Raw genomic sequence first — 20,296 nt, 5'->3', positions numbered from 1 at the left:
CAACTCTTCAAGCTTCAACTCAAGAAATCACAAAAAAGAACATGGTAGCACTCAAGACTAACACTCAATACTCACTTTTTGGTTTTGGTATCTCTCTAATGGTTCACTATTCTCTTTATTAAGTGCCTAACACTCAATACTCACTTTTTGGTTTTGGTATCTCTCTAATAGTTCACTATTCTCTTTATTAAGTGCCGGTAGCAACAGGGTGCAAGAGAAACTCCAAATGAGCCAAGGGTAGCACTGATATAGATAGTGTGGAGTCTGTTGCATGCCTCGAGGTGTGGTGGCCATGAGCACGGTGGTGTGGGCTTGGGGAACCTCTCTCCAGCATGGTGCACATCCTCTTGTGTCGCTCTCGATGGCGGGTGTGGGTTTAGTCGGCTAGGATCTTGTCGGTGGTGGACATTCCAACAGGGTCACTGCACATGCATGTCAACTTCGTCGTCGCGTTTTCTGTCACCTCCATGTGCTGCGCTAACCTTAAGGGCTCTGAAGTTTAGCAACTAGTTGTTAGCACAAGGAATCCAAACATGCCCGTATGAGAGAGAGAATCGTAGGTCCTAGATTTTTGTATGAACTTCAATATGTTTATACATGCCTCGATCTTCGGTGACCTCCACTATTTTAGGCCTCATAATTTATGCTCCCCAAGTTTGTCAAGAACTTAGTACTATCAAAGCATTTTCTCATTTTCTTGCAACTAAAAACAATCCGATGAGTTAATCTTGTTAGACGCCTGTGTTGCTAAGTTCCGTGCACTTGTGTTACTAAATAATGAAAATATTTTCCCCATAGCGATCGAAGCTGATTATAGTATAGCCCTAGCAAGAAAGTCGAAAGGTCAAATGATGGATACAAATATAACGGTATTTTATAAACCGTCTAACGGTATTTTATAAATCGTCTAATCCTTCCTAGGTCTTTCTCGAACCATGTGCAAGACATAAGTATATCAATCATGGAGGCTAGCTGTTGGAGGATGCACTTAGCCGCCGGTTAGTTGCACCGACATATTTTTTGTGTGTGTGTATTGTATCATGGAAGGAAGTCTCAATTCTAATAATTGCTTGGTGATATCCTTAATCTGCGCTCTACGATAGATCCAGCAAGCTAGTAGGATAAATTTTCCCTAAGCAGGGCCCTGGAAGTTTCTGGCTTATGCTTTTGGTATCCTTTTAATCACGCTCTATTAGTAGATTAGCTCTATTTTGTTAGTGGTTTAGATTAGGGATCTTCCTCTTTCTTTTTTTGAATGGGTTAGATTAGGGATCTAATAGATCGCATCTTCCTTTTTGCGTTATTGTTTTTCTTTACACCGTGAGAGACCGTTTGAGGAGAATATTATGCGTGTGATGGGTTGCTTGTACTAGTTTTGGACTGCGTCGTATATCTACCCTAGTCCTGCTTCAAGAACCGTGCAAGCATGTATAGCTAGTACGGATACGTTGTATTACTGTCTGTATAAATTTAGATACAAGCTAATGCAGGTAAATGAACATGTGTTTTTAAAGATGAGGTTAAAATCCTGAGGGGCCACCGGACCTGTCTAAATTGGACTTCAATCTTAAAAGAAAAAAGGTTTGCTGTCCCTGTCAGACAAATTAAGATAATTCAACTAAATATATGAAGTAATTCAGTGTGTGTAAAGATCCGTCTTTGTATTGATTTAAGCATTTGATCGACCCAAAGGTCACTGATTTTAACTTGATTAAAATTTGTACACACGATTTATTGTTTTTAGCATGCGGCAGCAGATATAGTAGCCTAGGCCCGGTATCAAGGGATTCGCTGTCCAGCTGATATATTACTCCGGTAAAAATCACTTAGTCTTTTTTTTAAAAAAAATATAAGGGTCTTTAAGATGATATTTGTTTTGAGTTCTCTTTCTCCCATTACTATGAACATAACACTATTCCATCTATTGCAAATGAAGGTGCTTTACTTTGCATCTTTATTTTTGACTAAGTTTATTAAAGATATATTAACACTACATCTACAATAGCAAATAAATACACTGCTAAAATATATTCTAGGTGGGTTTAATAAAAGTTATCAGGGCCTTGTTTAGATGCCATCCAAATTCTAAGTTTTTTCACTCTCTCTCCATCACATCAATTTTTAGCCGCTTGCATGGAGTATTAAATGTAGGTAAAAAAAATAACTAATTACACAGTTTAGTTGGAAATCACGAGATGAATCTTTTGAGCCTAGTTGGTCCACGATTGGACAATATTTGCCAAATAAGACGAAAGTGGTATTGGACGAGGCCCAGATGTTGTAGACACCATTGTGTTAGTATGTTTATTCTCCATTGTGCATGTGCTATATACTCCATCCATCCTAAATTAAGTCAACTTCTAGAGTTCAATTTGATCAAATTATAGAAAAAGAATCAATATTAAATTGGCATCGCTAAATACATGGAATATATTTCCATAATATGCTTATGTGGTGTCATAGATGTTAATTTTTTCTTATAAAGTTGGTTAAAATGGTTTGACTTAAGGTGAATTTAGGAATTAATTTATTTTGCAATAGAGGTCAAACTTGAGATGCTTTGACTCTTCAAGATTCTTAGAATGACTTATAATTTGGGATGGAGGGAGTACTTAGTAATGTGTTTGTATTGGGCTATTGGCAGTTTCTTTTAGCAGAGACCTCGAGGATTTATTCGCTAATGATTTTACATACTGGCATGTTCTTAAACCTCGCCTTGTCCCTTCTTGCGTGCTAGTATAGAGTTGTGATTATTGTTTACTAGTACCATTTTTTTATAGGGATTGTTTTAGTACAATCTACTATTGGTGCGGGTTTTTTTTTTTAACATTGATGCGGTTGTTGGTACTTGGTGCACTGGTAGTCGCTGACGGCTGACTCGTGCCACTTGAACAGTACTATACGTAGAACTAGATCCAGCTACCACGATGACTACTTGTCGTGCTCTGTTTGGTCGGTCAAATCATATTATGGCACAGAGCTAGTAGATGCCTGCCCTGGATCGGCTCGATCGAGCTCACCTCATCGCGAAACCACCTCGCGGCTGCGCTACTCCATCAGTCCACAGTCCTAAAAGCTTCGCCGCCAGGCGCCCGGGCGCCGGCCGAGTCCAATAGTCCCACTCACCTATAAAACCACTCCACAATGGAAGGACGTCTCGCTGTACCAGAACACCAACAGCACTAAGCCATCTCATCTCCACTCCTGCGAACAAAGCACGTCCACACACACTTCCAGTTTCCGTTCCAGCTTCCAGCTCCTCCAAATATTTCGCGCCACTTGCTGGCTCTGACGGTTTAGTTCCACATCAGCCATGAGCTCCAGGATGGCCGGAGCAGCGCTCCTGCGCCACCTAGGCCCCCGCCTCTTCGCGGCCGAGCCGGTGACCGGGCTCGCGACGAGGGGCGTCATGCCCGCGGCCGCGAGGATCCTCCCCGCACGGATGTCCAGCACAGGGACGGACCTACAGGATATGCAGGGTGGGCCACCGCATACCCTGGGGTTCACCAGTCATAGAGATAGGTAGAAATTTTTAATGTAAAAAAAATTGCATAAGAATTTTTTTTGTTTATCGAATTGCATAATAATTTTTTTTTGCTGCGCATACCCAGAGGTAAAAACCTAGGTCCGTTACTGGTCCAGCACCGCTGCCGCGGAGGCCGCCAAAGAAAAGCCCGAGGCCCCGGTGCCGGAGGGGCAGGACAAGAAGGCCGTCGTCAGCTACTGGGGCATCCAGCCGCGGAAGCTCGTGAAGGAGGACAGCACGGAGCGGAGGTGGTTCTGCTTCAGGGTGAGCACTTGATCTGCTCTACACATTTGCAAACCGCGCAATTCCAACTTGTGATGGTCTCCGTTTGATTGTTTGTTGTTCGTTCATACCTATGCATCATGTACGTACGTGCAGCCATGGGACACGTACAGAGCGGACACGTCGATCGACATGAAGAAGCACCACGAGCCGAAGGCGCTGCCCGACAAGCTAGCCTACTGGCTGGTCAAGTCGCTGATCATGCCCAAGCAGCTCTTCTTCCAGCGCCGGCACTCCAGCCACGCGCTGCTGCTGGAGACGGTGGCGGCCGTGCCGGGCATGGTGGGCGGCATGCTCCTGCACCTGCGCTCGCTGCGCCGCTTCGAGCACAGCGGCGGGTGGATCCGCGCGCTGCTGGAGGAGGCCGAGAACGAGCGGATGCACCTCATGACGTTCCTGGAGGTGGCGCATCCCAAGTGGTGGGAGCGCGCGCTCGTGCTCGCCGCACAGGGCGTCTACTTCAACGCCTACTTCGTCGCCTACCTCGCCTCGCCCAAGTTCGCGCACCGCTTCGTCGGCTACCTGGAGGAGGTGTTATATACTTTGGACCATCTAGGTGTAGATTAGAGAGTGATATCTTTACCAATTGAATCAAATAGACCTAGAGTGTTTCGGGGAAAAGAGATAGAGAGAGATGTAGGAGCATCTGATCGTCAGATGGGTTGGAGGAGCTCCCTGCCATCGCTGGTTCGTCGGTGAAGCTCTGCGCACGGGCAGTGACGGTTGGTGTAGCGGTGGAGTACGGCGGTGGTGGCAAAAGCAGTGGCGCTTCCCGCCGCTGGCAGTGCCTCCCTCTCGATCAGACTAGGGTTAGACGGTGGGGTTGTGGCGGCGGCAGTGAACCTCGTATGCCGAGCCGTTTTGCCCCACCTCCTCTTTATTGGTACTGTGCGACGAGGGCCCACTAACCACTAGATGGCTGGACGTCCCCGATCAGGACGCGGTCAAGGGGTCTGTCTCGATCGTTGGGTCAAGACGGATGAGATCAATTCTAACATTCTCCCCCTTGATCTCAACTCATACTTTAACTTTAAACTTTGACTTTAATCCCTTTCACTTTTATTTGTTCCATCACAGATTAGTGCATAGAGCATGCTTCATCGTCACGGTCAGTCGCCGATAGACTAAACAGCTACAATACGCATCTCTGTTCTGAAACAGATTCTTTAACTTTTGGGCCATTTATTGTCCGGAAATCATAGGCTATACCATAAACCCATGTCGACTGTGTGTTCTCTAAACACACTGGGTGGTAAGCCTTTTATACGTGGATCCGTAAGCACTTGCTTGTTACTTTAATACTTTTAGTATCACTACGTCAGATTGTCACAGTAGGAACGGGGACATTTTTACTGTAGGAGCGGCTGGTGATTCAGCCGCCCCTACAGTGGATGTCCTCGGGCCCCAGCAGCCCAGCCGCTCCTACAGATGGCACTATAGGGGCGGCTGGTAACCTGAGCCGCCCTTACAGTTGGGGCTAATCTGTAGGAGCGGCTCAATCACTAGCCGCCCCTGCAGTGCCCACTTGTCTTTTTTCAAATTTCAAAATTTGAAAGGTTTAAATTTAGTCAAATGACAAGATAACCAAAATAAAAGTTGTAGATCTTGATGACTTGAACAACTTTTGTATTCATCACTTTTACATATGAAAGCATTTAGGGTTTGAAAATTTGGTTTGAACTTGTCAAATTTCAAATTTTAAAATATGTAAAACATTGTCACATCTAAGTTTGATCAAACTTAAATGCTGAAGCATGATTTTAGAAATTTGTAGGAAAAAAACCATTATATTTGGAGTTAGTATGAGGAAGAATAACTAGTTACAAAGTTTATCCACAGATTAAAAAGAGAAATCACACTGTTCACACTGTTCTACATGATCCTTACATGATCATAGTGAACAGTGTGATTTCTTTTTTTAATATGTGGGTCAACTTTGTAACTAGTTTTTCTTCCTCATACTAACTTCAAATCTGATGATTTTTTTCCTAAAATTTTCTAAAATCATTCTCTATCAATTTATTTTGTTGGTTTTATCAATATATACATATGAAAAGTTTGAGCAATTTAAATTTTGAATTTCAAAAAAATGCAACTTCAGACAAGATTTTGGTTCCCCAAATGATTTCAGCTGAAAAAGTGATAAATACCAAAGTTGAATAACTCATCAAGATCTACAACTTTTGTATTGATCATTTCTTCATATGACAAAGTGGTAACAACATTGTTCACAAATGTGACACATCTCTCATATGGTTTTATAAACTATATGAGACATGTGTAAGATTAGTGAACAATGTGTGCTAAGAATTTGTCAAATGAAGAAATGACCAAAATAAAAGTTGTAGATATTCATGAGTTGAACAACTTTGGTATTCATCGCTTTTTATGTTGAAATCAATTTGGGTCTCAAATTTTGGTTCGAACTTATCGTTTTTCAAAATTTTAAATTTGAAAGGTTCAAATTTTGTCAAATGACAAGATGACTAAAATAAAAGTTGTAGATATTAATGAGTTGAACAACTTTGGTACTCATCACTTTTTATGTTGAAATCATTTTGGGTCTCAAATTTTGGTTCAAACTTGTTATTTTTTAAAATTTCAAATTTGAAAGGTTCAAATTTTGTCAAATGACAAGATGACCAAAATAAAAGTTGTAGATCTTGATGAGTTGAACAACTTTTGTATTCATCACTTTTACATCTGAAATCATTTAGGGTTTGAAAATTTGGTTTGAACTTGTCAAATTTTAAATTTTAAAATGTGTAAAACATTGTCATATCCAAGTTTGATCAAACTTAAATTCTCCCGTTGATTCGAATTTAATAATAAAAATAACATCTTTGAATACGCAGCGGAAAATAATTCAATTTGATGAATTTTACCCACAGGAAAATCCTCTTTTCTATTTTCTTTTGAGCCAATTTCTATTTTTCAATTTTCTGGAAAAAAGGAAAAAAATGAAAATTGGGCTCATTCTTTATTGTTTCGGCCCAAAACCGGCAAAAGTCGGCTCGGCCCATCATTGCACACGCGCGTAGACCACACCCAGGCTGCAACCTGGGCCTGGGCCGGCAAAGCTCCGCGCGCCCGCCTGGGCCAGGACGCTGGCCCGTTCAATCTCGGCCGTCCGTCCAGATCCGACGGTGACCCACGCGTTTTGCTTGGAATAAAACTCGACGCAGCGCACCCCCGAGGAAAACCCTAGCTCATTCTTTCCGGCCCTCTCTCTCTCTCTCTCTTCTCTCTCGTCGCTCTCTCTCCTTTCCTCAGTATAGCAGCAGCAGTCACCGAGTGAGAGGCCGAGAGCAATGACGATGGAGCGGGATGCATGGCGCCGTCGCCGGCCCCCTCGCCGGCGTGCGCGCTCCCCAGCGGGTGAGAGCGCCACCGTCGAGCGCCCTGGCCGCGGCGCCTCTTTGGCCGGAGCCCGGCGAGCAGCGCCCCCGAGCCTGTCTTCTTTTCCTCACGCGCCGGCGTGCGAGCAGCGCCGCGCAACGGCGAGGTAGGCCACCCCCTTCCTCTTCTTCCCCTTTTGGTTTTTCTTCGTTTTTGTTCTCGGATTTCATCCGATTTGGGGATTAGGGTTAGGGTTTAGGGATGGGGTTTCACTGTTTTCTTTTTCCCGAATTTATTTCAGGTTTTAGGGTTCGATTTTGACATGAAAACGAGCCCTGCTTCTTTAACCCAGTTAGATCTCTGACAGTCATGTGAGATGGGAGTATGGTGGTTGCTGCAAATAACCATGGGACATGTTACGTTTGGCGCCTGCTTAAGGGTACTCAGGTCAGTCTATTATGCAAATAACCGTATAAATATAGAGTTTGTGATTTCTGAATTTTTCAAATTCTGTTATGTAGACAATTACCTGCTTTGAACCTCTGCACAAACTGCAAGCCCATGATGGCTACATTTAAAGTGCCTGCTTTCACCAGAATTTTGCGATCCTAACAGGTAATGTAATAATAGTCTAAAAGGCTATTTTTCATGGTTCTTCCAGTGTATTATTTTGTCCTCTTGGGTTCCATGTGACATTCTTGGGTTTGTTTGCAGGTATCTTGCCACAGCATCATCTGACCACACTGTAAAGATTTGGAATGTTGATGGCTTCAAGTTGGAAAGAACTTTAGTCGGTAATGTTTGGAGTCTTATTTTAACAATTCTCCATCTCATACTCATCTTATGTTTCCGAATGAGATCCTGAAACATCACTGGCAATCAACTTCTTAGGCCATCAGCGCTGGGTTTGGGACTGTGTATTCTTGGTCGATGGTGCTTATCTGATAACAGGTATGAACTACACCGTGTTGCCCTCTACCTTCCCCGATGATTCATCAGTTGCACAGTTAACCGGTCTGTTCTCTCTTGCAGCTTCTTTAGACACCACAACAAGGCTATGGACGATGTCAATCGGAGAGGCCATCAGGGTGTACCAGGGTCATCACAAGGCCACCGTGTGTTGTGCTCTCCATGATGGGGCAGAATCAACGGCCACATAAGCATGTTGTGACTGCTTTCCTGTACATACTTTGGATTGCAGAACTTTTTTTCACTCTTAACTTATGACCTGGTAGCGTTTAACGCCCAGTTGTTGAAATGCGGGGCTGTATATATGTATATTTGTGGTTACGCATTGAATTTTTGTGGATGTATATATGTATATTTGTGGCGGTCAGATTCGAATTTGAATTATATATATATATATATATTCAGATTTGAATTTGAATTATTTTTTTTGCTGGAAAATCCACTGTAGGGGCGGTTCTTGATTGAACCACCCTTACAAATATACACAACAGGGGCGGCTAGTGATACAGCCGCCCTTACAGAAGTTCACTACAGGGGCGGTTGAAAACACCAGCCTCCTCTACAGAGAGCACTGCAGGGGCGGTCAGGAAACCGCCCCTACAGAGGCATCCTCTGTAAGAATACCCTAGGAAAGGCGGCTGGCGTAGCCGCTCCTACAGAGGCTCTAGAGCCACCCCTACAGTAACATTCTGTAGTAGTGTATGATTCCAGACTTTCTCCTTCACAATGTATAACTTTAACGTCAATGTGTTTGGCACCACACTTGACCCGTTGTTATAGGAGCGAACTACTTAAATTGTTATTGCTGTTGTATACCATTATCAATTCCGGGTGTAAGTTCTTTTAACCATTTCGCCTATCCTTAAGCCTCATAACAAGCTATACTGTGGGTATGCATCTTTGATGACACCACAACTGTTTCTTTAGAGCTTTTCCACAATAAAACTCCAACTGCGAGTGTTAGCTACTATGTGGGTTTCACTAAACATTTCGCCAAAATTTAACATTTGTACCCACAACTATTTGAGAGTACTTATTCTTTCTTACTCATCATGAGGCCTATAAATCTTTGCACAATTGCAAAATATTCTCAACTCCATTCCATTGATCTATATCTGGACTGGACTTCTGCCAAAACATCCCGGATACATGAACTATGTCAGGGTAAGTTCTTACTTATAAGCATTTATTAAGCTTCCAACAGCTGAAGCATATAGGACATCCTTTTGATCGATCTCACATTGGTTCTTGGAACACTAGAAGTTCCCAAAACTATTACCCTTTACTATAGGAACAGGCGCAAGTTTACTCACATATATACTTTATTTCTTTAGAATCTTCTCTAAGTATACACTTGAGATAGTTCTAATACCTCTTTTCCTTTTGTCTCGGTAAGTTTCAATTTCTAGAATGAATGACGCTTTACCAAAATCATTCTCATTGAAACTTGAGGACAAGAACTGTTTCTTCTCCAACAGTAGATTAACACAACTACTAGCGAGTAAGGTGCTACCCACATGCAGGATTAGGAAAATAAAATTTCCATGTTTAAACTTCGCATAAATGCAATTGTCATCTACATTCTCTTTAAAACCCAAACTTTCTTATTGTACTGTCAAACTTCAAGTACCAATGTCTTGAAGCTTGCTTTAATCCATAAATGGATTTCTTTAGGCAACATCCCTTATATTCTTTTCCTTCCACGACAAAACCTTTTGAGTTGTGCCATGTAAACTTTTCCACACAAATCCCCGTTGAGGAATGTGTCTTTACATCCTTCTAATATAACTCTAAATCGTAATGTGCCACTAACGCCATTATAATTCTAAAAGAATCCTTATATTCTCATTAGAATCTATTTCTTCTCTTTGTGTAAATCATTTCGCCACAAGTGGCGCTTTATAGCTTCACATATTTCCTTTGGAGTCACATTTGTCTTGCAGACCCATTACAACCTACTGTTTTGGCTCCATTAGTAATTTCTTCTAAGTCCCAAACATCGTTGGTATTTATCGATTTCATTTCATCTTCCTTTGCTTCTTGCCATTTAGACGAGTGAACGCCTCTCATGGCTTTTTCTAATGAGGTGGAATCACTCTCTATTTGAATTTCTTTCTTAACTTTTACTTCTTAGTCACCAGAAATATCTGATTTTCTTATTCTTTGAGACCTATTGGGGCCTCGTGGCACTTCTTTCATATGGGGCTATTGTTGCTCTTCTTTGCCAAAAGGCAATTGTTCTATAGCCTCCTGTATCACAAGATCCTTATTTACTTATTCATCTTCTTCAAGAGCTAACATCAGGTGTTGTATATGTCATACAACATCAACATGTATTAAGCAATTTGTTGCTCTAAAACACTATAGTGGATATGTATTCCCACTTCTATTCAAGCCTTAGGTATCTACATACCATGCTCCCCCAGATTACTCCATCTTCTGTAAAGATGGTGTATCTTCAAATTTCTAATTTTGGGTTTAATCTGCTAAAAACTCATATGGCGCGTTTAGCATCGCCTTGATAACTCTGACCTCGTCCAGTATGAATACTAGCCGACTATGCTATCTTCCTATTGGAACTGTAAAAGGTCCAGGAATTTAGCTATTTCTTTACTTTAGGGATATCGTTATTATCACCGTCTGAAAGCTCTAGTTTGGTTTTGGTGAATTGATGAAACCCTAAGTGCTAACCTAGTTTATCAAGTGATCATCACATAGGTAGCACACTTCAAGTAAAGAAGCTAATGAAGATCATAGCATGACAATGGTGATGGCATGGCGATGATCAAGGGCTTAAACTTGAAATGAAGAAAGAGAAAAACAAAAAGCTCAAGGCAAAGGTATAAATCATAGGAGCTATTTTGTTTTGGTGATCAAGACACTTAGAGAGTGTGATCACATTTAGGTTTGATAGCCATACTATTAAGAGGGGTGAAACTCGTATCGGAATGCGGTTATCAAAGTGCCACTAGATGCTCTAACTCATTGCATATGCATTTAGTATCTAGTGGAGTGCTAACACCCTTGATAATATTTGTGAAAATATGCTAACACATGTGCACAATGAAATGTCTATTTTCTATTGCGCCGGATGCAAAATTCTTGGTGTTTGGCACATTTGAGCAAGGGTGAAGAAGTTAGAGTTGAAATGGAGTTGGTCAAAATGATGCTGGCGTCGGTCTACTGACCGGACGCTGGGTCACTCAGCGATCGGACGTTGAAAGGCTGCGTCCGGTCGAGCTGTCAGACGGCACAGTAGGCTAGGGTTGAGCACCGGACGCTGGCTGCGTCCGGTTAAGGTGGACCGGACGCGTCCGGTCGGAAAAACATGCCTCGGGGAGCTTACTGGAAACGACCGGACGCTGGGGCTTCAGCGTCCGGTCAGTTTTAATCGGAGCGTCCGGTCAGCTTCATAGCCGTTGGAATCTGACGAACAGCGTTTGAAGCTGGTGACGCGTGGCGTCCATCGGGCGACCGGACGCTGAGGGCCAGCGTCCGATCAGTTTGACCGGAGCGTCCGGTCAGAGCGCGTTTTGCCTAGTGAAGGGGTATAACGGCTCTATTTGATGGGGGCTCTATTTATAGCCCCATGGCCGGCTCAAGGGACAACCCCAGCACATTTTCATTGACATAGCAACCTTGTGAGCCTAGCCAAAGGACTTCCACTCATCTACATCATTGATTCATCATCATAGTGAGATTGGGAGTGATCCAAGTGCATTGCTTGAGTGATTGCATCTAGAGGCACTTAGTGATCGTGTTTTGCTACGGATTTCGCTTGTTACTCTTGGTGGTTGCCGCCACCTAGACGGCTTAGAGCAGCGAGGATCGTCGAGCGGAGGTGGTGATTGTCTCCGGCTCCGATTGTGGTGATTATGAGGGGTTCTTGACCTTGTCCCCGGCGGAGAGCCAAAAGGTACTTTAGTGAATTGCTCATGGCTTGTGTGATCCTCATCTTGTATTGGTTGTGCGGCACCCTATTGAGGGTTTGGCGTGTGAAGCCAATTAGCGCGTGAACCTCCAAGTGAGTGAATCGCCACAACGAGGACTAGCTTGCCGGCAAGCAAGTGAACCTCGGTAAAAAATCATTGTCTTCATCATTGATTCCAAGGTGATTGGTCTTCATTGTTATTCATCTTTGTGATTGATTGGTTCTTCATCTACACGGTGGTATAACTATCCTAACCACTCTCTTTACTTTACCGCAAACTAGTTGACAAGCTCTTTAGTGTAGCTAGTTGTAAGAGCTTGCTTGTTTGGTTGGTGTGGCTCTTTAGTTAGTCTTTGAGAGCACACTAACATAGGATAGTGTCTTTGCTATTGTGTGAATAGACACTATCTAAACTAGAATTGTGGTAGGTGGCTTGCATTTTAAGTAGGCTAGTGCAACACTCGCTTCGCCTCATAATTGTCTAACCATTTGGTTAAGTGTTGTTGTAGAAATTTTTATTAGGCTATTCACCCCCCTCTAGCCATTAGGACCTTTCACCGTCTTACTCCCTCAACGATCATATTCATCTTTTATAGATCACTTTTACCTTCAATGCATAGTATGCATTGCATTATCTGAAGTATGGGGAAGTATCTTTCTTAATTGTCTTTCTTAATTAATCTTACATTTCTCCCCCTCGAAATGTGGTATGAACTTTTCTACCACAATTTCAAAACATTCAGAACTCTTGTGAATGAGGAAACTTTGATTACTTACTTCATCCACATGATTACATCATGCAAACAAAATTCGTATGGGAGTACATTTTCCTCATTATACTTCAAAACTCAACATAGTCTATTATTATCAATACTTCTGCAAGTCACGCTTGCATATCATTCTTATCTTTTGGTTCACATGCAACTTTCTTTTGTTCTTAAACTCATTAAGTATTTAATGACCATGACACAATCAGAGTGTACGGTCAGTACTAGGATAGCATAAGAGCTACCCCAAACTTCTCTCCATGTGCAGGATACGGTTAGAGCACATGAGTCATCATATCCTTCTCCCGCCATGCGGGATAAGTACTATGCCAAACTCTCCCGCCATGCAGGATTGGTTAACATATGTACTATGCCAACTTTACCCCGCCATGCGGGTATTATCTCAAACTTTTCCCACCATGCGGGTACTATCACAAACTTTTCCCGCCATGCGAGATAATTCCCTTGAACGGACATAATTGCCAGGATTGGCTCATGTTCAATCATCAAATTCAGAAATAAATCCAAATATTCTTTTAACACACATGTTTAATCCAATGTTAGTCAAATTAAACATGTATATGACTTTTACAACTCTCATAAGCTTGATGAAGGGGCATCGCCGCACGCCACCGGCGTCTTTCCCTTGTCCAGTCTTAGGCTAGATAGGTCCCCAACCAGGGACCTTGTGCCATCAGCTGGGTATGGGATACCGGCGGAGCGTGGCGTGTCGCCCTAGGTTTGCACAGTGTCGGGGTGGCCCCGCTTGCGTTGTGCCTAGCGAGCGCGACAAGAGCGGCTGCCCAGGCGCTGCCTGTGCTCGGGCTGTGGGTGCGTGACGTCGTCATTGGTCGGTGGGGCTCGGGGTGTAAGAAGTACCATATCGTACTCACATCCTAGAGACATGAACTCTAGGCTCCCGAACTAGATCACCGTGTCGAGACGCAGTGGTCATATGGGATCTACCATCTGAAACTTGTTAGGAAGATGAAGCTGACACACAGGGCCCCTACCTGGCGCGCCAACTGTCGGTGTTTTGGACTGGCGGGTCCTCAACCAACTAGTAAAAATGTGCTACGTGCCCCTAATCCTAGATGGTGATGCAAAGAGACACAAGGTTTATACTGGTTCAGGCAATGGATGCCCTACGTCTAGTCTGAAAGATCGATCTTGTATTCCTTGCACCGAAATGCTCGTAGTAGGGGGTTACAAGCAGGGTGAGAGAGGGAGCTAGTCTCAGGTCTCTACATGGAGCGGCGTGGATTGCTTGAGATGTTGATCTCAAGCAGTGGAGAAGCTCATGTGTTCGTTCATGCGTTTATGCGTGAGTTCATCGCGTGGGCATAGGCCTAATTGTAAGTGTCCGATCCCCAGAAACGGCCATGGTCCCTCCCTTTTATAGTTGAAGGGGGGACCATGGGTGATACATGTGCTAGCTACACGGCGTCGTGTGAACAGAGGCGGCATGTCCGAGCCCTGTAGCCTATTACTATAGCGGCGTGGTCGATGGAGTGGTCCTATCCTTGAAGTACTGGGGCGACGCGCCTGTCACATCCGATCTTGTGCGTCGTGGGAGCTCCAGTGTTATCTTGAAGCGGGCGTGGCGGTCGGCGTGCTGTTCACTGTGTGTTGACTGCGTGAGAAGCCGAGGCTCAGTTGGTGCTGAGGCCGAGCCATCGTGGGAGGCTCGGTGGGTGCGAATCCCAAGGTTGCCTAGACCCTGAAGTATATTGCCAAGGCTTGGGGGGAGCAGTTGGTCCTATGCGCTGATTCCAAGGCTACGGTGACCTGAACTTGACTCCCCACACCGTGTTGTTCCTGGGGTAGGGGTTAGGTGCATAGTGTAGTGCGGGCGCTGGTCGTGGGCACAGTACCAGAACACAGTAGCCGGTAACCCCTGCCTCGTCCTGTCCTGGACGCGCAAGTGGGTCTTCGACGTGCCTTCCGGCAAGCCTCTCCCAGATGCTCCCCTCCGTCTTCACTATCAAGCTTTCGGCCGAAACACCACAGGCCTTGTTCTCTTCGGTACACGGTGGCGGCCACACCACAACCACAGTTGGTATGATCTCGCAAGACTATAAGCCCTCCGATATACAACAATGGTGTGCACAAGCACCGAGTGGTAAGAGGTATGTAAACCTCACTAAATACTAGGCCTAAACCTAGAGCAAGCGCATAAGCGGTGGTCTAATCAACCTAAGCATTTCGCTAAGCACCTATGCTAATCACCTAATGAATCACTAAGCACTATGCAAGAAATTAGCCCCTAGATCACTAAAATGGTGTATCAACACCCTTGATATGTTTCCTCAGCTCCACACCCCTCAAATGGTCAGTTGGGGAGGGTCTATTTATAAGCCCCATTGAGAAATTAGCCATTGGGGACAAAATCCCCACTTTTCTGCTACTGACCGGACGCTGATCACGTCCCGACCAGACGTGTCCGGTCGTCCCGACCGTTAGAGCTGCGATCAACTGATCAGACGCTGCTAGCGTCCGGTCACATGTCACTGGACGGGTCCGGTCGCAATTTTGCCGCTCTGAAACCTTTATGTACTTGATTAGACGCTGTAGTCATGCATCCGATTGGTTTGTCTCCACCGTCCAGTCGCGTCTGCTGCTGTCGAGCCTCTTGATTGGAGCGTCCGATCGCTTTTCACCAGCGTCCGGTCACCTCTGTGAGCTCGTTTCTTCATGATCTTGTGTCTGGCTTGGTTCATATCTTCATGTTTGGACTTTGCTTGATATCTTGAGTCTTCTCTTGTGCTTCTAGGGTCTTGCTTAAGGTGTTGATCATCGGATCATCATGTCGCCTTCGTCCAAGTCATGTCTTGCACCCTATTGAACTACAAAACAATCACTTGCAAATTCATTAGTCCAATTTGGTTGTGTTGGTCATCAAACACCAAAATCCAAAGTAAATGGGCCTAGGGTCCATTTTCCTTACAACCTCTCCCTTTTTGGTGATTGATGACAACACGACCAAAGCAAACAAATAATGAGAATTTGAAATTTAAAAACTATCTACTTGCTAGGATGCAATGCAAGGGACAAGGTTATATGATGCTAAAAGATACTACTTGTAGGACTAAAAGATATCACATAAAAACTTATCTTGCCCTTGCAAATGTCCCCGTGTGGCATTATGGATTTAAGCCTTGCTTCCTACAAATTCTCCCCATTACCTAGGCAATCCATAATCCATTATCATCCCTTTCTTGGACCATTACCACTTGTAGACACTACTTGTAGACCATTGCTACTTGTAAATTATTATGATCTAGCTTTTGGTCCAACAAATTAATGCTTGCTTTTGGTCCTCTAAATTCTCCTCTTTTGGAATCAAACACCGAAAAGGAAGACATTAGTAGCACAAGGGAGGGTCAAACTTTGTGATCCTTTATGTGTAGAGTGGAATAGGTCACAAAATTTGACTCTCACATTATATAGACTAAGCTCCCCCTAAATATATGCATACATATGGTAGAAGGCAAAGCATATGCATAATTGGTAAATTATTGCTCAAGGGAATTTAATCTATATAATGCATAGAGAAAGTATATAAATATCAAAATGAAATCAACATGATGATATTGGTTTAGAAATACCACATATGGAAACCAATTTGATTTCTACCACTTGCAATCGGTGATGGATATTTGAAGTATGATGCTTAACTCTGGGGACTCAATTTTCTTTGCAATGAGACTACTACACACATGATAAGCTTGAAAAGGTGTTAGTCTCAAAGCATTCAACTTGTAGAGTAACCCCCCCTAAATTTGTGCACACAAGTATGGAATACTTATAGGAAACATGCACATTGTTTTTAGAATAATAAATACCACTTGAAAGATGACATCACATGCATGTGAGAGTCATTTTCGAAGGCGATATTCAGGAGGAATTATCTACAATTTGGACTTTGGCATATATTAGATGAACAATCGAAAGACAAGCTATGTGCCGTGCTCCTCAACAATTTTAAACCATATAAGTTTGCTCCAAGGGTTAAGAATGAAACCGAGCAAGCCTACCATAAGATATACCTAGTGTATGCATGAGAAAAGATATAAGCATGCAAATACAAACCTTGGCATAAAAAGTAACTAGATGCTTAAAGATATCACTTGTAGGAAATTAAATCTAGTACTACTTGAGAAAAATTGAATCTAGTTACCTAATCATGGGAAGGGGAATTTGGGTCCATAATATTCACTAACCCACTTGGCAATGATCTTATCCATCATGATGCACCCCATAAAATGCATCCATACTTTGTCAAGTCTCCAAATTCTCCGAAGTCCATCGGACTTCTCACTTCTCTTTCGGGATCTAAACCTTCTTGGTGCTCTTCATGTTGGAAATGATTTCCTTTGGCACTCAAAAGCGTTTGACCCTTGTGGAGGCCTTCTTGTCCACCTTGTTGGTGTAGGTGTTGGAGAGCTTGCTTGTTTGCTTTTTCTCTTTCTTCTTTGCTCCTCCATTCTTCACCTTGCACTCATAGGACTTGTGACCTTCCTTGTGGTACACGTAGCAAACCACGGTTTATCCTTCATCAAGCTTCTTCACTCTCTTGATGGTGTTATCTTGATGAAGTTGGGCTTGCTTTGCCTTACCTTTCACTTGAGTCAAGTCCTTGGTGAGGCGAGCTACTTCTTGCTTGAGTTGCTCATTCTCCTTTGCAACCTCTTGTGTGCATGTATCTACAACAACTTTCTCAGCACAAATTTTGTTGCACAAAGATGAGTCTAAACATAAATCATTAGAAGAAGTAGAGGCATCCTTTTTAGACATGTTAAAGATAGAACTTTTCTTTTTAGATGCCTTGGTGGGGGTTATACTAACAGCTTCAAGATTAACAACTTTATTAGTTAGCTCATCACAATGTTTGCACATGGTTTCCATTTTAGCAAGCAAACTTTTATAAGCATCTTGTGAGCTAGCTAACTTTTCTTTTAATTTTTCATTTTTCTTTACAAGTTGCTCATCATTGATTGTGCATGCATTTGTTGTTGTACTAGCCTTAAGTTGCTCAATTTTAGTAGATAGTTCAACATTGAGATTAGCAAAGTTCTTATATTGTTCAAACAAAGTTTTGTATGCTTCTTGTGAACTATCTAGCTTTTCTTTTAATTTTTCGAGCTTCTTTTGCTGACTAGTGCAAACTTTAGCATAATTAATATTTTATTGCACAATTTCATCATAAGAAGGCATTTCATCATCACTATCACTCTCACTAGAGGATGAGCTTACGTTACCTCGTGCCATAAGGCACATACGAGAAGAGCTTGATGATGAGTGCTTGCACCCTCGCCTCTTGTGATGGTGTTGATCTTTACTTGAAGAATCATCTCATGACCTTATTAATATGAGGGCTTGGTTCTTGCATGTCTTCTTCTTTGTCTTGGGTGTGGGCTTATTTGGACAAACTTCCACAAAGTGCCCCAACTCACCATATCTATAGTATCATTTCTTTCTTTGCTCATTTCTTTGATTGGTGAAAATAAGATCTTGGATTTGGATGGGCACACTCGTGACATTGAGCCTTTGGATCATCTTATTCACCTTATTGATAAGTTTGATTGATTCTTCATCAAGGTCGGAGGTGGAGGAGGAAGATTGATCATCATCACTTGAATCATCATCATCATCATCATCCTCATCTTCTTCGTCATCTTTACTTGAGGAGCTTGAGCTTGAGCTTGTCTCAACTTGCTTGCCCTTCATCTTCTTTTTCTTGCTACATGCAAGAGCTTTGCCTTTGCTTGATAAAGAGGCTTCTTCTTTACCCATCTTGCATGACATTTTAAATACTACTATCTTGTCAATGACTATGGCCAGGGTCATGGCGCTCAAGTCCTCCATGTTGTGAAGATGGTGATGATGCTTGTATATTTCTTTTGTGGTAGCACGGAGATGATCTTCCTCATGATGTCCGCATCATCTAGCTTTGTTAGTCCTATTGAATGGAGCTCATTGATAACTAGATTCAAACGAGAATACATATCACGAACAAGTTCATCATCATTCATTATAAAGGAATCATAATTTTGTTTAGCTAGACAATATTTTTGCTCACGAACATTAGATGTGCCGTCATGGAGCTCTTGGAGTTTTAACCAAATTTCATGTGCCATATTTAAAATGAATACTTGGTTAAACACATCCATGCTAAAAGATTCAAACAAGCAATTCTTAGCTCTAGCATTGAAATGTATTTTCTTTTCTTCACTCTTTGTGGGTTTATCGGGATTATTAATGGGTTTTATCCCATCACGAGTGACTCTCCAAACTCACAAATCAACCGCCTCAAGGTAGCAAGCCATTCTAGCCTTATAATAGGGGAAGTTAGTACCGTCAAACTGTGAAGGCCTAGAGGTATCCATCACAAACCCTCTAATTAGCGTCGGCTCAACGGCAGTTAAGCCAAAGGTCCAAATTGAGCCAACCGGCTTTGATACCACTTGTAGAGGACCGTGACGCCTAAGAGGGGGGTGAATTAGGCAACTTAAAAATCTAACTCTTAACCATGGTCTCTTTTTTTAATCCTAGCAAAACCTATGCAAAAGATAAACTATCTAAATATGCAACTATAGTTTTGCTAGTGTATTGCTATCTCTACCACAAAAGGAGTAATGTAATCAATGTAAATGTGGAAGCTAAAGAGCAAAGTAGAGATATGCAAACTCCCGTCTACGACTTCGATATTTTTACCGAGGTTTCGAGAAGCACGTAAGCTTCCCCCTAGTCCTCGTTGGAGCCCCTCGCAAGGAATCCCTCGCAAGGGCTAAACTCCTGGTCGGGTAACTCCGTAGATAGCCTCAGGCCTTCCCCACGCGCATTTGGGTCTTCAACGTGCCTTTCGGCAAGCCTCTCCCAAATGCTCCCCGCCGTCTTCACTATCAAGCTTCCGGTCGAAACGTCACGGGCCTTGTTCCCTCCGGTACACGGTGACGGCCACACCACAACCGCGGTTGGTGTGATATCGCAAGACTACAAGCCCCTCTGATGTACAACAATGGTGCGCGCAAGCACCGAGTGGTAAGAGGTATGTAAACTTCACTAAATACTAGGCCTAAACCTAGAGCAAGCGCATAAGCGGTGGTCTAATCAACCTAAGCACTTCGCAAAGCACCTATGCTAATCACCTAATGAATCACTAAGCACTATGCAAGTGGAGATCACTAAAATGGTGTATCAACACCGTTGATATGTTTCCTCAGCTCCACACCCCTCAAATGCCCGGTTGGGGGGGTCTCTTTATAAGCCCCACTGAGAAAGTAGCCGTTGGGGACGAAATTCTGCTTTTCTGCTACTGATTGGACGCTGATCACATCCCGACCGGACATGTCCGGTCGTCCCGACCGTCAGAGCCATGATCAACTGATCGGACCCTGCCAGCGTTCGGTCACATGCCACCGGACGCGTCCGGTCGCAATTTCGCCGCTCTAGAACCTTTTTGTACTTGATCGGACGCTG

The 20,296-nt window shown here is 43.2% G+C and overlaps 1 protein-coding gene and 1 pseudogene across 1 annotated transcript; both read left to right on the top strand.

Moving 5' to 3' along the window:
- Positions 1-3,313: 3,313 nt before the first annotated feature.
- LOC136496080 (ubiquinol oxidase 1b, mitochondrial-like) lies at positions 3,314-4,375 on the top strand. Its single transcript, XM_066491801.1, has 3 exons — positions 3,314-3,501; positions 3,643-3,790; positions 3,905-4,375. Exons 1-3 carry the CDS (start codon positions 3,314-3,316, stop codon positions 4,373-4,375), a joined length of 807 nt encoding a protein of 268 aa, XP_066347898.1.
- Positions 4,376-7,135: 2,760 nt separating this feature from the next.
- Positions 7,136-8,307, top strand: LOC136496079 (target of rapamycin complex subunit LST8-like; annotated as a pseudogene).
- Positions 8,308-20,296: the final 11,989 nt, after the last annotated feature.

This window comes from Miscanthus floridulus, chromosome 12 (assembly GCF_019320115.1).
Source record: "Miscanthus floridulus cultivar M001 chromosome 12, ASM1932011v1, whole genome shotgun sequence".
Lineage (NCBI taxonomy): Eukaryota > Viridiplantae > Streptophyta > Magnoliopsida > Poales > Poaceae > Miscanthus > Miscanthus floridulus.
This window is presented reverse-complemented; position numbering and strand designations above follow the sequence as displayed.

Excerpts from the sequence above, each read along its gene's own strand:
- LOC136496080 (XM_066491801.1), top strand. The coding sequence starts at position 3,314 with ATGAGCTCCAGGATGGCCGGAGCAGCGCTCCTGCGCCACCTAGGCCCC. Across the intron at positions 3,502-3,642 it reads GGGCCACCGCATACCCTGGG|CACCGCTGCCGCGGAGGCCG; the intron begins GTTCACCAGTCA and ends TTACTGGTCCAG. Across the intron at positions 3,791-3,904 it reads GGAGGTGGTTCTGCTTCAGG|CCATGGGACACGTACAGAGC; the intron begins GTGAGCACTTGA and ends ACGTACGTGCAG.